The sequence below is a fragment of the Pristis pectinata genome, chromosome 38, assembly GCF_009764475.1.
Source record: "Pristis pectinata isolate sPriPec2 chromosome 38, sPriPec2.1.pri, whole genome shotgun sequence".
NCBI classification, from domain to species: Eukaryota; Metazoa; Chordata; class Chondrichthyes; order Rhinopristiformes; family Pristidae; genus Pristis; species Pristis pectinata.
The window spans coordinates 5374168-5388257 of NC_067441.1; the positions used below are offsets into that span (position 1 = coordinate 5374168).

The 14090-nt window shown below is 40.1% G+C and overlaps 2 protein-coding genes across 9 annotated transcripts in view; one reads left to right on the forward strand and one right to left on the reverse strand.

Moving 5' to 3' along the window:
• LOC127586995 (acylphosphatase-2-like) overlaps positions 1–14090 on the reverse strand; it is a 79704-nt gene that overhangs the window by 28353 nt on the left and 37261 nt on the right. The window contains exon 1 of one of the 8 annotated variants that reach the window (XM_052045073.1): positions 963–998. The exons of 5 other annotated variants lie outside the window; for them this stretch is intronic. In XM_052045073.1, coding sequence (XP_051901033.1) covers positions 963–975 — 13 coding nt within the window. In that variant the 5' untranslated portion in view covers positions 976–998. 2 more of the 8 variants (XM_052045072.1, XM_052045077.1) reach the window with 2 other exon arrangements.
• On the forward strand, positions 9991–11767 carry LOC127586906 (probable G-protein coupled receptor 75). Its single transcript, XM_052044935.1, has one exon. The coding sequence runs from the start codon at positions 9991–9993 to the stop codon at positions 11545–11547; it is 1557 nt and encodes a 518-aa protein (XP_051900895.1). The 3' UTR covers positions 11548–11767.

The window sequence follows — 14090 nt, forward strand, 5'->3', positions numbered from 1 at the left end:
AAACATACTAGGCCATTGAAAATTCCAGAATGACCTCTGAGGCATACAGATTGATGGGCTTTGTGCTAAAATATATTCTTAATAACAGTCAGGAGATGTGGTTCGTCTGCTAAATCAACTGTAAGACTGCCACACGTCCCACTTTATGAAGCAACTGTCACAACTTTGTCTCCAGCATTAGCAGGGTTTAATCTTTTTAATTAATCCCACCAGAGTACTTCCAGATTGTCAAAACAACTTTTGAAACCACAACATAACCCCAGTTCATCCCTGAAAGTTTCCTGAACCCCTTACCCATCCTAAATGCCCTTTGCAAAACAACATCTGGAAGCTGGCAGCTGTAACTTGCTCAACTCACTTTTGAGACCTACTCCTTAAGCTGCAGTTATTCTGCTTGATTATAATCTTCCAATTAATGGACTGAACATTCTCTGATACCCAAAACACGACTATGACCATAATTAAATTTGCTGCTATGTATTTTATATATAATTTGTTCATGAATCATAACAATAATAAGTTGCTGTTATATTCCTTGTAGTATTTCAGAGATACATGTTCTGTTCCCCAGAAAATGCAGCTGCCAGTAACTATACAGTGCTCTAGTCCTGAACTTCACTGACTGGTGTATGACTCTTATATAAATGGTACATGGCTTCCACACCTTAGCACACCAGTGTTACATGCATTTATAGCTACCCACTGTACATGCCCGTATAGGAGGTTATGTAAAACTGAGACAGATTCGGACTCAGAATATTAAAGACTGAATAGCACATGCAGATTAGAGGTTGGTTTAAAATTACCTTCAAAATAATGGGATTTAAAACAAAAATGAGACAGGCATCCAATCACATTTATCATAAGAGTAAATATATGTCCATGGACAAGTTCACCAATCTGTCCATAAATGCATCAGGGCCACAGCTTGGAAGCAAAACACATTTCTAATTCGTACGTACTTGTAGTTTCCATGGTAACACTCCTCAGAAACCGGAGATTGCTCCAGACTGCAGCATCAGATGAAAAAAAAGCTTGTTTAACAATGAGACCGCAATGTACGTTAGCGTATTGGATGGACTAATTGATTTTCTTTCCAAGTTAACATTTGGCTTTGCATTTTTTGCAATGTGGATGGGTTCCTGGTCACCGTTTGATGCAACGTGATACGTTTTTGTCAGGCCTGAAAATTTTTGATTCCCTCAGTCATCAATATCAAAAGCTGCAGTACCTAGCCTGGATGCCAAACTGCTTCTCTCGTCTCATGGAGATTTAACACACCATCCATCACAGACAAAATGTGACCCTTTGATCAAAAACAAAATGAGTGGTATGTATTAGCACCTAATTCATTTCTGAATAATGATTCTGTTAGTAGGAAGCTGTTACTTCATTTCAAAGTCTATTTTAATGCAAACATCTAAAGTACCAAGAATGCAAGTTTTTCCTTTAATTTTTCATATGTACCTTGTTTCTAAAAAAAAGAATGCAGAAAAATGACCCTACAGAATGTTTTTCCTTTCCTCCAAAGGCAAAATAAATGTTATAAGTACATAATGCTGTACTAATATTGAGCAGATTATTGCTGATGTTATGTTTGGCATTAAATGCATATGATACAAAAGCATTTAAGTACACAGCATGTAAATTTTATACATGTGTAACTGCATGTGTCTGCAGTATGTAACAGAGGTGCCGGGAGCAAATGGACGAGGACATTTCGAAACCACGGATGACAATTGCTCTGCCAGCACTGTGTAATCAATATAAGCACCTCTGTGAAGCCTTCCTCCCCATCATTTCTTGGAATGTTATGTTATTTTCAGAGAAAACTGTGTTTAACTATTGTATTTTCACAAAGAAAGGTTGAGAGAGCTGGTCTAGTGGAATTTTGTGTTGTTCATGAGACAGTTTGATGAAGGAAGACTATATTACAAAGCTGGTCAACCAAATTTCTTCTTCCAAGCATCAGCTCTGGTTAAAAGTGCAACAGTTAATCAGTGACAAATTATATTCATGCTTTTTGATGGGTTAAAGCAACAATGTTGACTATTGATATGGATGTAGGCTACTTCTAGTACTGGCACTGTAAATATCTATCACAAGTCTTAAGACTAGCATACAAAGTGGATTCAGTTTTAAATAACCAATTGTTAATAAGTTTCTTAACCATTGGAAGCATTTCCCAAAATGCACCGTACATCACTTATAGCAGAATTGATGAGCCAGGGCTCCTTCCTAAGTGCAGAAGATTGAAAGGTGACTTGATAGAGGGCTTTAAGATAATTAAAGTTTGTTTGGGCAGATTAAACCTACAGGCAAAACCAGAACTATGGGTGGCAAGTACCTAACAGTCACTAATAACTTTAATAGTGAGTTGAGATGAACCTTCCACAGAGAGTTGGGCATCCATGGAACTTGGTCCCACAGGGAGTGGCTGAGATAACAAGAACATTTTAGGAGAAGTTGGATTAATGCATGAGGAAGAAAGGAACACAAGGATACATTGGTTGGAGATGAGAGTGGGAGGAGGCTTCTATGAAGCACTTATACTGGCATGGGTCTGTTATGGTGTTCTGTGCTAAAATGTCAAGACTGACTGACCATTAATGCAAACTATCAACAGGACAAGGAAGAGAAATAGATCTTCAAGGAGTGGTAGCTATTCAAGAAGTAGATCTTTAAGCAGATGTCCAAACTTTTCTAATTGGAACTCTATGAACAGTGGGGAACTGCAGAGATTGGTGCTGAGACTTTTGCTTTTTCTGATATACATTAAAGACTTGGATGTGAATGTAGGAGGAATGATTAGTAAGTTTGCAAATGACACAAATGTTGATGGTGTTGTGGATAGCAAGGAAGGTTGGCAAAGATGACAGCAGGATATGGATCAGATGGAAAGTCAGGTAGAGTGTTGGCAGATGGAATTTAATCCCAAGTGTGAGAAGAAGCATTTTGGGGAAGTCAGGGCTAGGAAACATACAGGTAGGGTGCTAAGGAATGTTGATAAATAGAAGGACCATGGAGTTCAAGTCCCTAGTTCCCTGAAAGCAGCAACACAGGTAGACAGAGTGGAGAAGAAAGCATATGCATGTTTGCTTTCACAGGTTGAAGCACAGAATATAAAAGTTGGGACACTATATTGCAACTTTACAAAACACTGGTTAGACTGCACTTTAAGTATTGTGTGCAGTTCTGGTCACCACACTATAGAAAGGATGTGATTGTGCTGGAGAGAATATAGAGGAGATTCACCAGGATGGTGCCTGGAGTGGAGGATTTCAGTTATGGGGAGAGATTGGATAGGCTGGGCTTGTTTTTTCTGGAACAAAGGTGGCTGAGGGGTGACCTGATAGACGTACATAAAATTATAAGAGGCATAGATGAGGTAGATAGTCAAAATCTTTTACCTGTGGTAGGGGCATCAAAAAAGAGAGGGCATAGGTTTAAGGTGAGAGCAAGGAGTTTTAAAGGGGCTTTGGGAGAGTGGTTGAACTTGGTGCCAGAGTAGATGGTGCAGTCAGATACAATCACCATGTTTAAGAGACATTTAGACAAGCACAAATAGGCAAGGCATAAAAGGATACAGACCTAATGCAGGCAAATAGGATTAGTGTAGATGGGCAAAAGGATCAGCATGGATATGGTTGGTCGAAGGACCCGTTTCTGTTCTACATACCTCTATGACTAAGGCATTTCTGAAGCATGGAGGAGTATGGACACATTTGTAATAAAGATCTCACAATGAATGGTATTATTCCCTGGTAATCTCCTGACGTTCCCCAATGTAGAAGGGTTACCACAATGGCTAAGTTACTGGACTAGTATCCAGACATCTGAAACACTGTAAGTAAGAACAAGGAGTTTTAAAGGGGCTTTGAGGGAGTGGTTGACATCTGGAACTCACTGCCAGAGTCAGTGGTACAGTTAGATACAATCACTACATTTAAGAGACATTTAGACAGGCACTTAAATAGGCAAGGCATAGAAGAAGACAGACCTAATGTAGTCAAATTGGATTCGTGAAGATGGGCAAAAAGGTGAGCATGGATGTGGTAGGCTGAAGCACCTACTTCTGTATTGTACAACTCTATGACTGTATAACTGAGTGGCCACACATGAGAACACAACTGATCTCCTTTGTCAGGATCTGGAATGTTTCTCATAAAAAGAGAAGGTAGTGGTTCACAAGAGCCTGGCAATCCTTTAAACAAAGGAAAAATCACTCAACTACAATAGACCTATTTTGTTGGTATGACATTGTCAAATCTGATTCTTAATGTGCAATTAAGAAATGGGCAGATAACAGGCACTAGTTACTAGGAAGGGAACAGGTGAGGATGTACATTAAGAATTTGAATGTACATTGTACTGCTGGTGACAATATGGATGCAAAGGGCACCACATTCCTCCATCATGAACAAATCAGTAGGTTGCATTCTCACTTTCATTAGCCTCATCTTACTTTGATTAGCCTGCGAAGATTGGCAAATTTTTCCACCCAGAATTGACCAGAACTGACAATCACTGCCATGGCAGCCAGCTTCAGTGTCCCTCGGCTTCTCTTCTTGGTAAGTGTGCCATTCCATTCCAAAAAAGCCTCCTTTGGCAGCCTCTTCTTTGCATCCAGCTGGCATACAATCTGACCTCCAGTTGAACCCATAAAGGTACAGTAGCATTGCTGTTAAAGTACTGGACAAGAGTTGAGATGGCTGACTATTGATCTAGGGATATGAGTTTGAATCCCACAACAGAAGTTTGGAGATTTAAGTTCAGGTAATTTAAATTCCAGATTTATTTGAAGCTAATCTCAGCAATAATGACCATGAAACTACTGGACCGCTGTAAAATCCCACCTAGTTCACTGACATCTTTCAGGAAATGAAACCCAAGCTTATTCAGTCTGGCCTAAGCATGGATAGCTGATCATGGGTCCATGCCACTTTCCTATCTGGTCTCCATGATCCATGGATCCCTAAGAATCTACTCATTCCAGCCTTGAATTTACTAAATTCAGCTCTCTGGAGGAGAGCTCCAAAAATTCACAACCATTTGAGGAAAGCAATTTCCCCTCATCTCAATCAAAATGGGTGAATCTTTTTCCTGACCCCATGCCACCTAGTTCTGGATTCCCCTACTAGAGGAAACATCAGCTCAGTATCTACCCTCAGGACCTGATGTCTCAATAAGATCTCTCATTCTTCTGAACGTCAGACAGCATAGACACAACCTGCTCACTTTCCTAATAAGATGACTCTTTCATATCTGGAACCAATCTACTGAACCTATTCTTCTTAAATAAAGAGACCAAAATTGAACGCAGTACTCCAGATGTGGTTTTAAAATCCTGCACAGTTGTAGCAGAACACCCCTATTTTTGTACAAGACGATCCCGTGCAATACAAACCAATGTCCTATTGGTCTTCCTAATTACTTGCTGTACCCAGAAGCTAATTTTGTGCTTCTTATACGAGGACACCTGGATCCCTCTGTTCTGAAGCATTCAATGTCTCACAGCATTTAAATAACACTGAAAACCTTAAAAGAAAAAAACAGGTACTGGAAATTTCAAATAAAAATAGAAAATTCCAGAAACCTTTCACCCTTTGACAGTTCAACAAAAAAGCTAGAATTTGTTAACTCAAAATGTTAACTGTTTCTGGTTCCAGAGATGCTGCCTGCCCTGCTGAATGTTTTCAGAATTTCCTAATTTTTATTTAAATAATATTCTCCATTTTTATTTTTTGTACCAAAGTGGATAACCTCACAAAAATAAGCTGCTGGAGGAACTCAGCAGATCAGGCAACATACGTAGTGGAAAATGGACAGTCAACATTTCAGGCTGAGACCTTTCACCTGGATTGAAAGAGTAGAGGGAAGATAGCCAGTGTAAAGAGGCGAGGAGGGGTTGATTGGCAGATGGAGTCAGGTAGAAGAGGGAAGTGTGGAGATAACAATAGAAACTGGGAGGTGATAGGTGGAGGCAACAAAGTCAGATGCGCAGGTAAGGTTCGAGATCCACAGTCTCTTGTCCCTCTCCATCTGAAAAACCTCATTTCTCCGCATTGTACACCATGTCATAGTTTTAGCCACTTGTTTACATCTCATCTGAGTGTATCCTCTTCAAAATTCACTTTCTCACCTAGCTTTATATTATCAGCAAACTTGGAGACAACATATTCAGTCCCTTTGTCTAAGATATTAAGTAAATATTTGTGATCCGATTTGACAAAGTTTGCAATTTTTTTTCATGGTACTTCCAAGTGCGATCATCTTGAAATAAAACAGTACTGCACAGGAACAGGCCCTTTTGTCAACGTATTTGTCCTGACCAGGATGCCAATCTAAACAAATCCCATCTGCTTGCACATAGCCCCTCTATTCCCACCTGTTCGTGGGTCTGTCTAAATATCTCTAAAACATTGTTATTGTATCTGCTTCTACCGCTTCCCTGGCAGCATGTTCCAGGCACCTACCACTCTTCTGTGTAAAAAAAAACCTGCCTTGCAAATCTCCTTTAAACTTTACCGCACTCACCTTAAACCCATGCTCTCTAATATTTCATACTTCCACCCTGGGAAAAAGACTAACCATCTACCTTAGCTAAGCACTTCATAACTTTATATACTTCTATCAGGTTGTGCCTCAGCCTCCAACGATCTAGCAACTACAATCCAAGTTTGTCCAAACTCTCCTCATAGTATTAACTTGATTGGAGTGTGTTAACTATGTAGCTTTGCTCCATTTCAGCGTTAGAAGGGAATAAAACTATAAAATACTGGAAATACTCAGCAAGAATAGGCAGCATCTGTGGAGAGTTCTGTTGAAACGCCGACTCTGATTCTCTCTTCAAAGGTACTGACATCTTAAATGTTTCCAGCACTTTCTACTTTTTACTTAAGGTTTCTAGCATCCAGAGTATTTTGCTACTGTGTGCCAGGTTTAGAGGGGACAACAAAATTGAATTCAGCGAGCAGTTCAGTGAAAGGGTAGCTGAGGTAGGTTTAAAAATTCACCTTAAACTGGACTTTTCACCTAAAGTCGTGGTTAAGTCACCAATGACAGATTCAAGAAAACAGCATAAATGTATTCAGCAGAGATTTCTTATTAGTAAAGAGATTCAGAAAAATTGATTGTTCAGTCGTTTCTTTTCCTGCATATGCAGATCTTAAGTTAGGCTGTGCGAATATTAACAGCCATATATTGACCATACATAAAATGTTTTTCAGTTTCAATAAAGGCTTCCATTTAAAATAAAGTATGTGGGAGCATGTCAAGGTAAATTACTTAATTGCTTTTGCAGCCAAGGATTCATATGTACCCTCATCCTCACCAGTTAACAAATTGATCTCAACATCTCTCCTAATTATGGTATATGCTTGACTAATACACTTCATTATAAAATAAGTCGACTTTTAGAATCAAACATATGAAAAACCCTTCATAAAAACAGAAGTTTGTGAAGATGCAAAATGCACTCTGACAGACAATGAAGCCAACTTTTAAGCAGGAGCACACACAGGAATGTAAACTGGATTACATTGGAAGGGCACTTTAAACGGTGTGCTCTGACACTCTCCAGAAGCCCCATGCTTTTAAGAATAGGTTCAATAGTTGATTAGGAAGAAAAAAGAATATGGTATCCAGGTGAGAACATAGAATTGGGACTACTGTTCGGTGTCTGTGTAAAGGTCTGGCTTGTATTTTCAATACAAGAGAAAATACTCACTTCAGCTGGGAATTCACAAAGGTGAATAAGGAGGCAGGGTTTAGCAGCTTTGCTCAGATCTAATTTTCCATGTTGCATCTGTACAAGGCCATGGATTAGAGTACAGCACAGGAAAAGGCCCTTCGGCCCACAATGTCTGTGCTGAACATGGTTCTGGGAAAATTGAAAAACACTGACCCAGTAACAGTTTTTAATCTTGACACTCACGTTGCTCATCTGTGTATTAATTTCCAACAGGAATGTGGCACATTAAACAGGAGAACAGGGTTGGGTGGGGAAAGCATTCAGGGAGGTAGAGTGTGAAATTAAGCTATTATTTCCTGAAGAGCAGATAGGTGGGGATCTCCTGTGAACAGGAGGAATGGATGGCACAGATTGAGACACCAGCTTTACACAAACACCCAAACCTTAAACAAAAATCAAGTCTTGTGGGTTCAAGATGCAACAGATTCCATTTATAGAATCATAGAAAATTTACAGTATAGGAGGCTATTCAGCACACAGTTGTTGGTAAAGTGCAACCAGTCTATTCCCAACATGAAGTCCGTATCCCTCAAGACCATGGCTTCTCAAGTACACATCCTCTACCACCCTTTCAGGCAGTGAGTTCCAAATCACAACCACTCTCTGGGTAAACTATTTTCTACTTCTCTCTCTCAATTACTTTAAATCTCACCAACAATAAAGTCCCATGCCTAGAAGGGATAGCCTCCATATTCTTGAAGGACAAAGACTTGCAATTCTTTTGTGGTGTTACAACGTGATATGTTCAGTTTTCACCACCAAGTCCAATGTTCATTTATGATTTACAATTAAAATGCGTACATTGTGAAATGACATTTAATGCCCATTGAGGTAAAATTTGTTTCCAAGGCCAAAGAAACTCAGAGTGAAGCTAAGTTGGCTGAGAGAGCTAAGCAACCTGAAAAATAGTGAGCCACGTTCTCTACCACAGCAAGTAACTAGGGTTTAGAAGTTCTCAGAAAGAAATTAGTCAAGTACAGAGGAATAGAAAGAAACTGAAAGGCTCAGTTGAGGAGAATGAATAGAGTAGACATACACAGTGCAAACACAAGTACACACTGGTTAGGCTGTAGGGCCTGTCTCTGTGCAGTGTTTTCTGTACAAAAGTGTTGGGCCCAAGTTTTAAAACAAAAAGGATGAGCTCAGGCTATGTAACAGGCTATTTTGAACTGACCCCCAGCAGATATCTGCAGACCAACAGCATGAGAGCGCTGTCACCTCAACATGAGAATAGCACATAGCATTTGGGAAAGCAGAAGTTTACACACCATCATTGAAAGAAAATTGTATGGCACTTTTATCTGAATCAAAATTTGTTGCTCTACAGCATTCCAGAGTGAACCAGCTTTCCATTTCATTCTCTTTGAAAACTTCTCCATAAGCTATATCGTTGTCCTTCATGTTCCATAAGATGCTACATGGAACTGAAAGGTTAGAAAACTATTTTTGCTGGCTGAGACATCCCAGAAAATTTCCAAGGGAACAAACTCTATAAAAAGAAAATACAGCCAGAACAAATATGGTATTTTTCACCCAAAGGATTATAGGAACTCTCCCGCAAAACTCAATATTTGCTTTAAATCTGATACTACTGGGCAAAAGACACAAGAGAATATGAAGAAATATTTCTTTTTTTCCCCAAAAGAAGTGGTTATGTTCTGGAACTTCCTACCTGCAATGGCAGTGGAAAGAGTTAATCGGGGCTTTCAAAGGAGAAATCAAATTAGCACTTAGAGAAAAAAACCTGCACGGTTGCAGAGAAAAAGTAAGGTAACAGAAACCATAAGATTGCACAACTAGTCGAGCTGCCACTTCACAGCTCCAGTGACCAGTGTTCAATCTTGACCTCTGGTGTCGTCTGTGTAGAATTTGCATGTTCTCCTTATGCATGGGTTTGCTCTGGGTGCTCTGGCTTTCTCCCAAATCTTAAAGTGTGGGTTGGGAGGTTAATTGGCTATTGTAAATTGTCCCTAGTAGGTGAGTGGTAGTATCTCGGGGAGTTGATAAAAATGAGAACAAAATGGGATTACTGCAAGTAGATGCTTGATGGTTGGCACAGACTCGGTGGGCTGAAGGGCCTGTTTCTGTGCTGTATTGCACTATTAACATATTTATTTCTAATTTCAGGAACCATAATTAATCCATTAAAACACTTTCCGAAACTGCCAGCATTACAAGTGAACTCTACATGAATGGATACCCAACCATCCTTTATAAAAGAAAAGCTCCTTTTCAACATGAACACAAGTCTGGAATGCATCTTCCCTGTGCTCACCAATTGCTCTCCAGGCAAGAATCAAACAGAAGTGCAAACAGCCATCCACAGAGCCACACTGGCCACGTGCATCCTTCTGCTTATCCTGGTGTTCTGCCTGGGCTCCTATGGGAATCTAATTGTCTTTTCATCCTTCTTCAATCCAGCTTACAGGAAATTTAGGACACATTTTGATTTCATGATTCTGAACCTGTCTTTCTGTGACCTCTTCATATGCCTTGTTACCGCCCCCATGTTTGGCTTTGTGATGTTTTCCAACAATGGAAATAGCATGTCAGATACTTTCTGCTTCACCTTCCACCTCACGAGCACAGGATTTGTTATAATGTCTTTGAAAACGGTGGCTGTTATAGCTGTTCATCGTCTGCGTATGGTGTTGGGACAACAGACAAACCACTCCTCCTCATTTCTCTGCAGACTGCTTTTTACTATCATATTGTGGGTCATTAGTTTCACCTTAGCCACCTTATCTGCCATGACTAAGTACCACAGCTCCAAGATCTGTGTTCCCCTACTCGGACTGATCAATGAAGATGGCAAGGCCATTTTATACACATATGTTGTAGACTTCACCCTTTGTGTGGGCATTGTTGCAATTTCTTATGCAATGATTGCACAAACTCTGCACAAGAATGCACAGATACGTCGGTGCCCCATAATTACCGTGGTTGACCCCAAAAAGCCTGACTGTTTTGTCCCTCCTGAAGGACCAGGGCTCTCATTATACAGAAAGCAGAAATTCAACAAAGCACCCCATGTGCAGATACACCTGCATGCACCCGACCAAAGTAAAAATGTTGCTGCATCCAATAAAAAGCTAGAACAAACTGTGAATCTTTCAGCTATTAAGGATTCCAAAGCAGTTGTGACTTGTATTATGATACTACTATCAGTGGTCTGCTGTCTACCACTCGGTATAGCACTGGTGCATGATGTCTTATCTTCTGAAAATAGTTTTATCATCTATCAGTTTGAGCTCTGTGGGTTAACCTTGGTATTTTTTAGGTCAGGCCTCAACCCATTTATCTATTCCCGTAACAACTCTGGCCTCCGTAAGAAGGTGGCTTGGTGTACGCACTTCATGGCCCTGCTGCTGTGCTGCAAGCAGAAAACAAGGTTGAAAGCAGTAGGAGATGGCAGCCTTATTGCGAACAGGAACAAGTCTTCTCACCATGATACCAACTCAGCATATATCCTCTCTCCCAAACCACAGAAAAAGCTTGTTGACCAGGCATGTGGTCCAAGTAATTCAAAGGATGCCTTTGCCTCTGTTGAGCCCCAGCAAAAAGCACAAAGCTCCTCAACACCCATTAACACTAGGATAGAGCCTTATTACAGTATCTACAACACCAGTGCCCTCCAGGAGAACAGCACTCCAACAAGCCTGCAGCCCAAGAGACATATCTTAGGGTCAGCTCAATCCTATACTGGAATGTACTACCACATCTCAAAAACATCAGATTTCATGCAGGACTATGACAGCACCTCTGCCAAACACATTCCTATTCCATCTGTCTAAACCAAAAATCATTCTACGTGAACGCTAAAACAGGAATGGACAAAATACTGCTGGCAAGAATGTCTTTGCTTGAAAGCAGACCTCATTGGTAATGATTATCAGTATAAAAAAATTCCACTGATCATAGGGCACTATACTGTTAAAATATCAAAACATATAACAATGAACATTTATTATTATCTAACAATCCATAAAACTCTGGTCCAGCATGGCTTTTGTATGTTTCCCTGCCAGATGACATGGATATATGCTGCAAATTGTATAACTGTACACCCAAATTGTCAAAAACCACAGGATATTGTTGGTGGCAAAGAGAATGATATTCATTAAACAGGCTTATGGAACAGATGGAAACTATTTTCCACTCCACAAAAATAATGTCTCTAATATGTTTTTCAAGGGTGAAGGACTTCAGCTGAAAGGTTAGACTGGTGTTGCTTTCCTTGGTTGATAAAGGTTAAGACAAGATTACATAGAGACACAAAAGATCATGATTGATTCAGCAGAGGTAATTCTGTTCAAATCTGTCCAAATGGATAGTTCAAGGACCATGTGACATGGAATTAAAATAATGATAAATGGTATTGGGGGTGGTGGCAATGAGGATTTTTTAAAAAAAATACTTCAAGTGTATTTGTAATCTGCAACTCACTAGCTATGAGAGTGATGGAGAAAAATCAATCAGGGCGAGTTGGAGAGGCACTCCAGAAAAATAATTTGTAGAGCTATTGGAAAGAATAGGTGAATGGGACTTGACAGCATTGCTCTACAAAGAGCCTGTGCTTTCTTTTTGAGCTGAATGATCTCCTGCGCTGGAACAACTCTATGATTCGCTAACAGCGTGCTGTCAGTCGAATCATTGGACAGAGAAACAAAACTGATGAAGGTGAGTGATTCCTGACAGTGCTCAATCTCATCTTTTAGCAAGTCAAGCAAGAAGCAGTTGCATTAGTTATCGCTGCTTGGACTACAACCTCCCCTAGTAGAAAGTGGATCTGTGCCGACCCAATGATATAATGAATCGCTATAATGTGGTATACATAGAATCTCTCATTTATAACACAAAATGAGGAGTGTTCAACAGCTTCTGGAGATAAAGTATAAAACAAAGCAACAAAGGTTACAATGATATGACATTATTCTTGCTTTGTATCATTCAGTGAAGGTAACAACTTCAAGGACCATAGAGTAGGTGTCCATCCCAAATACTGCAGTACCAAAATAGCTGCACTGCAGATATACAGGACAAAAGACTGACCTCACACCTTTCATTTAACTGATATACTGGAAGAACTTCACAGTCCAAGCAAACTATGGAGCAGGTGATTAAAACAGATGCCTTGAAATTGGATTGCACATTGGTGTTTTATTTTAAGCACCATGTAATCCAATTTCAATTTTACCCAAAGTAAACTGCAGTCATGACTATTTCCAGGTGAAATCATGCCAGCCACAAAATTGGACCAGGTACATCTCTGTGCTATTTACTTGACAAACACAGGGACATAGGACTAGCTCAGGTAGACAACTTAGTCAGCATGTATGAGTTGGGCCGAAGGACCTGTTTCCATGTTGTATAACTCTATGATTGCATTTGATGTTCTGCTGGCAACAGGCATGCACCAAATGATGTCACTAATCACATAATGCATGTTGAAATCCATACCAACATAAATTGGAGCTCAAAGCTCCACACTATGACTATTGTGGGATTACCTCATTTGAGCAAGAGCACAAGGTGTTACCAGTTCACTTTCATCTTGATTTGAAGCATCACTGGTAACATTAAGATACCTATCTGAACAACTTCAGAAGTGACTGAAAACATTATCTCCCTTTCATCTACGTTGACTCTATCCAATCTTGTCATTAGCATCCAAGAGAGTTATGGTATGGAAACAGGCTCTTCAGCCCACTGAGTCCATACCAACTATCCACTTACACTAATCCTAAATTAGTCCCATTTTTCCCATTCTCCCCACATTCTCATCAACTAACCCCCACCCCCAGCACTCTACCATTCACCTACATTCTAGGGGCAATCAACCTGCTGGCCTGCACATCTTTGTGGGAGGAAACCAACGTGATCATGGAGACAGCAGAGGTTAGAATCTGGAACAACCAACAATCTGTTGGAGGAACTCAGAGGGTCAAGCAGCATTTATGGGAGGAAAGGAACTGTTGACGTTTCAGATTGAAACCCTGCATCAGGACCCAGGTGCTGCAGAGTTTTGACATGAAATGTTTAAAATTCCTTTCCTCCCACAGATTCTGCTCGACCTGCAAAGTTTCTCCAGCATATTGTTTGGTGATTACAGGGAGAATGTGCAATCTCCACGTAGACAGCACCCAAAGTCAGGATTGAAGTCATGTCTCTGGCACTGTGAGGCACCACTTCTACTAGCTGCACCACTGAGCCACACACAAATTTTGAAGTGCCTTGTTACTACATCCTTAATAATGGACTCTGGCATTTTACCTAATAGTGTTAACTGGTTTGTCATTCATTTCACTTTCCTTCTTTTTGTAAAGGAAGGCATGCT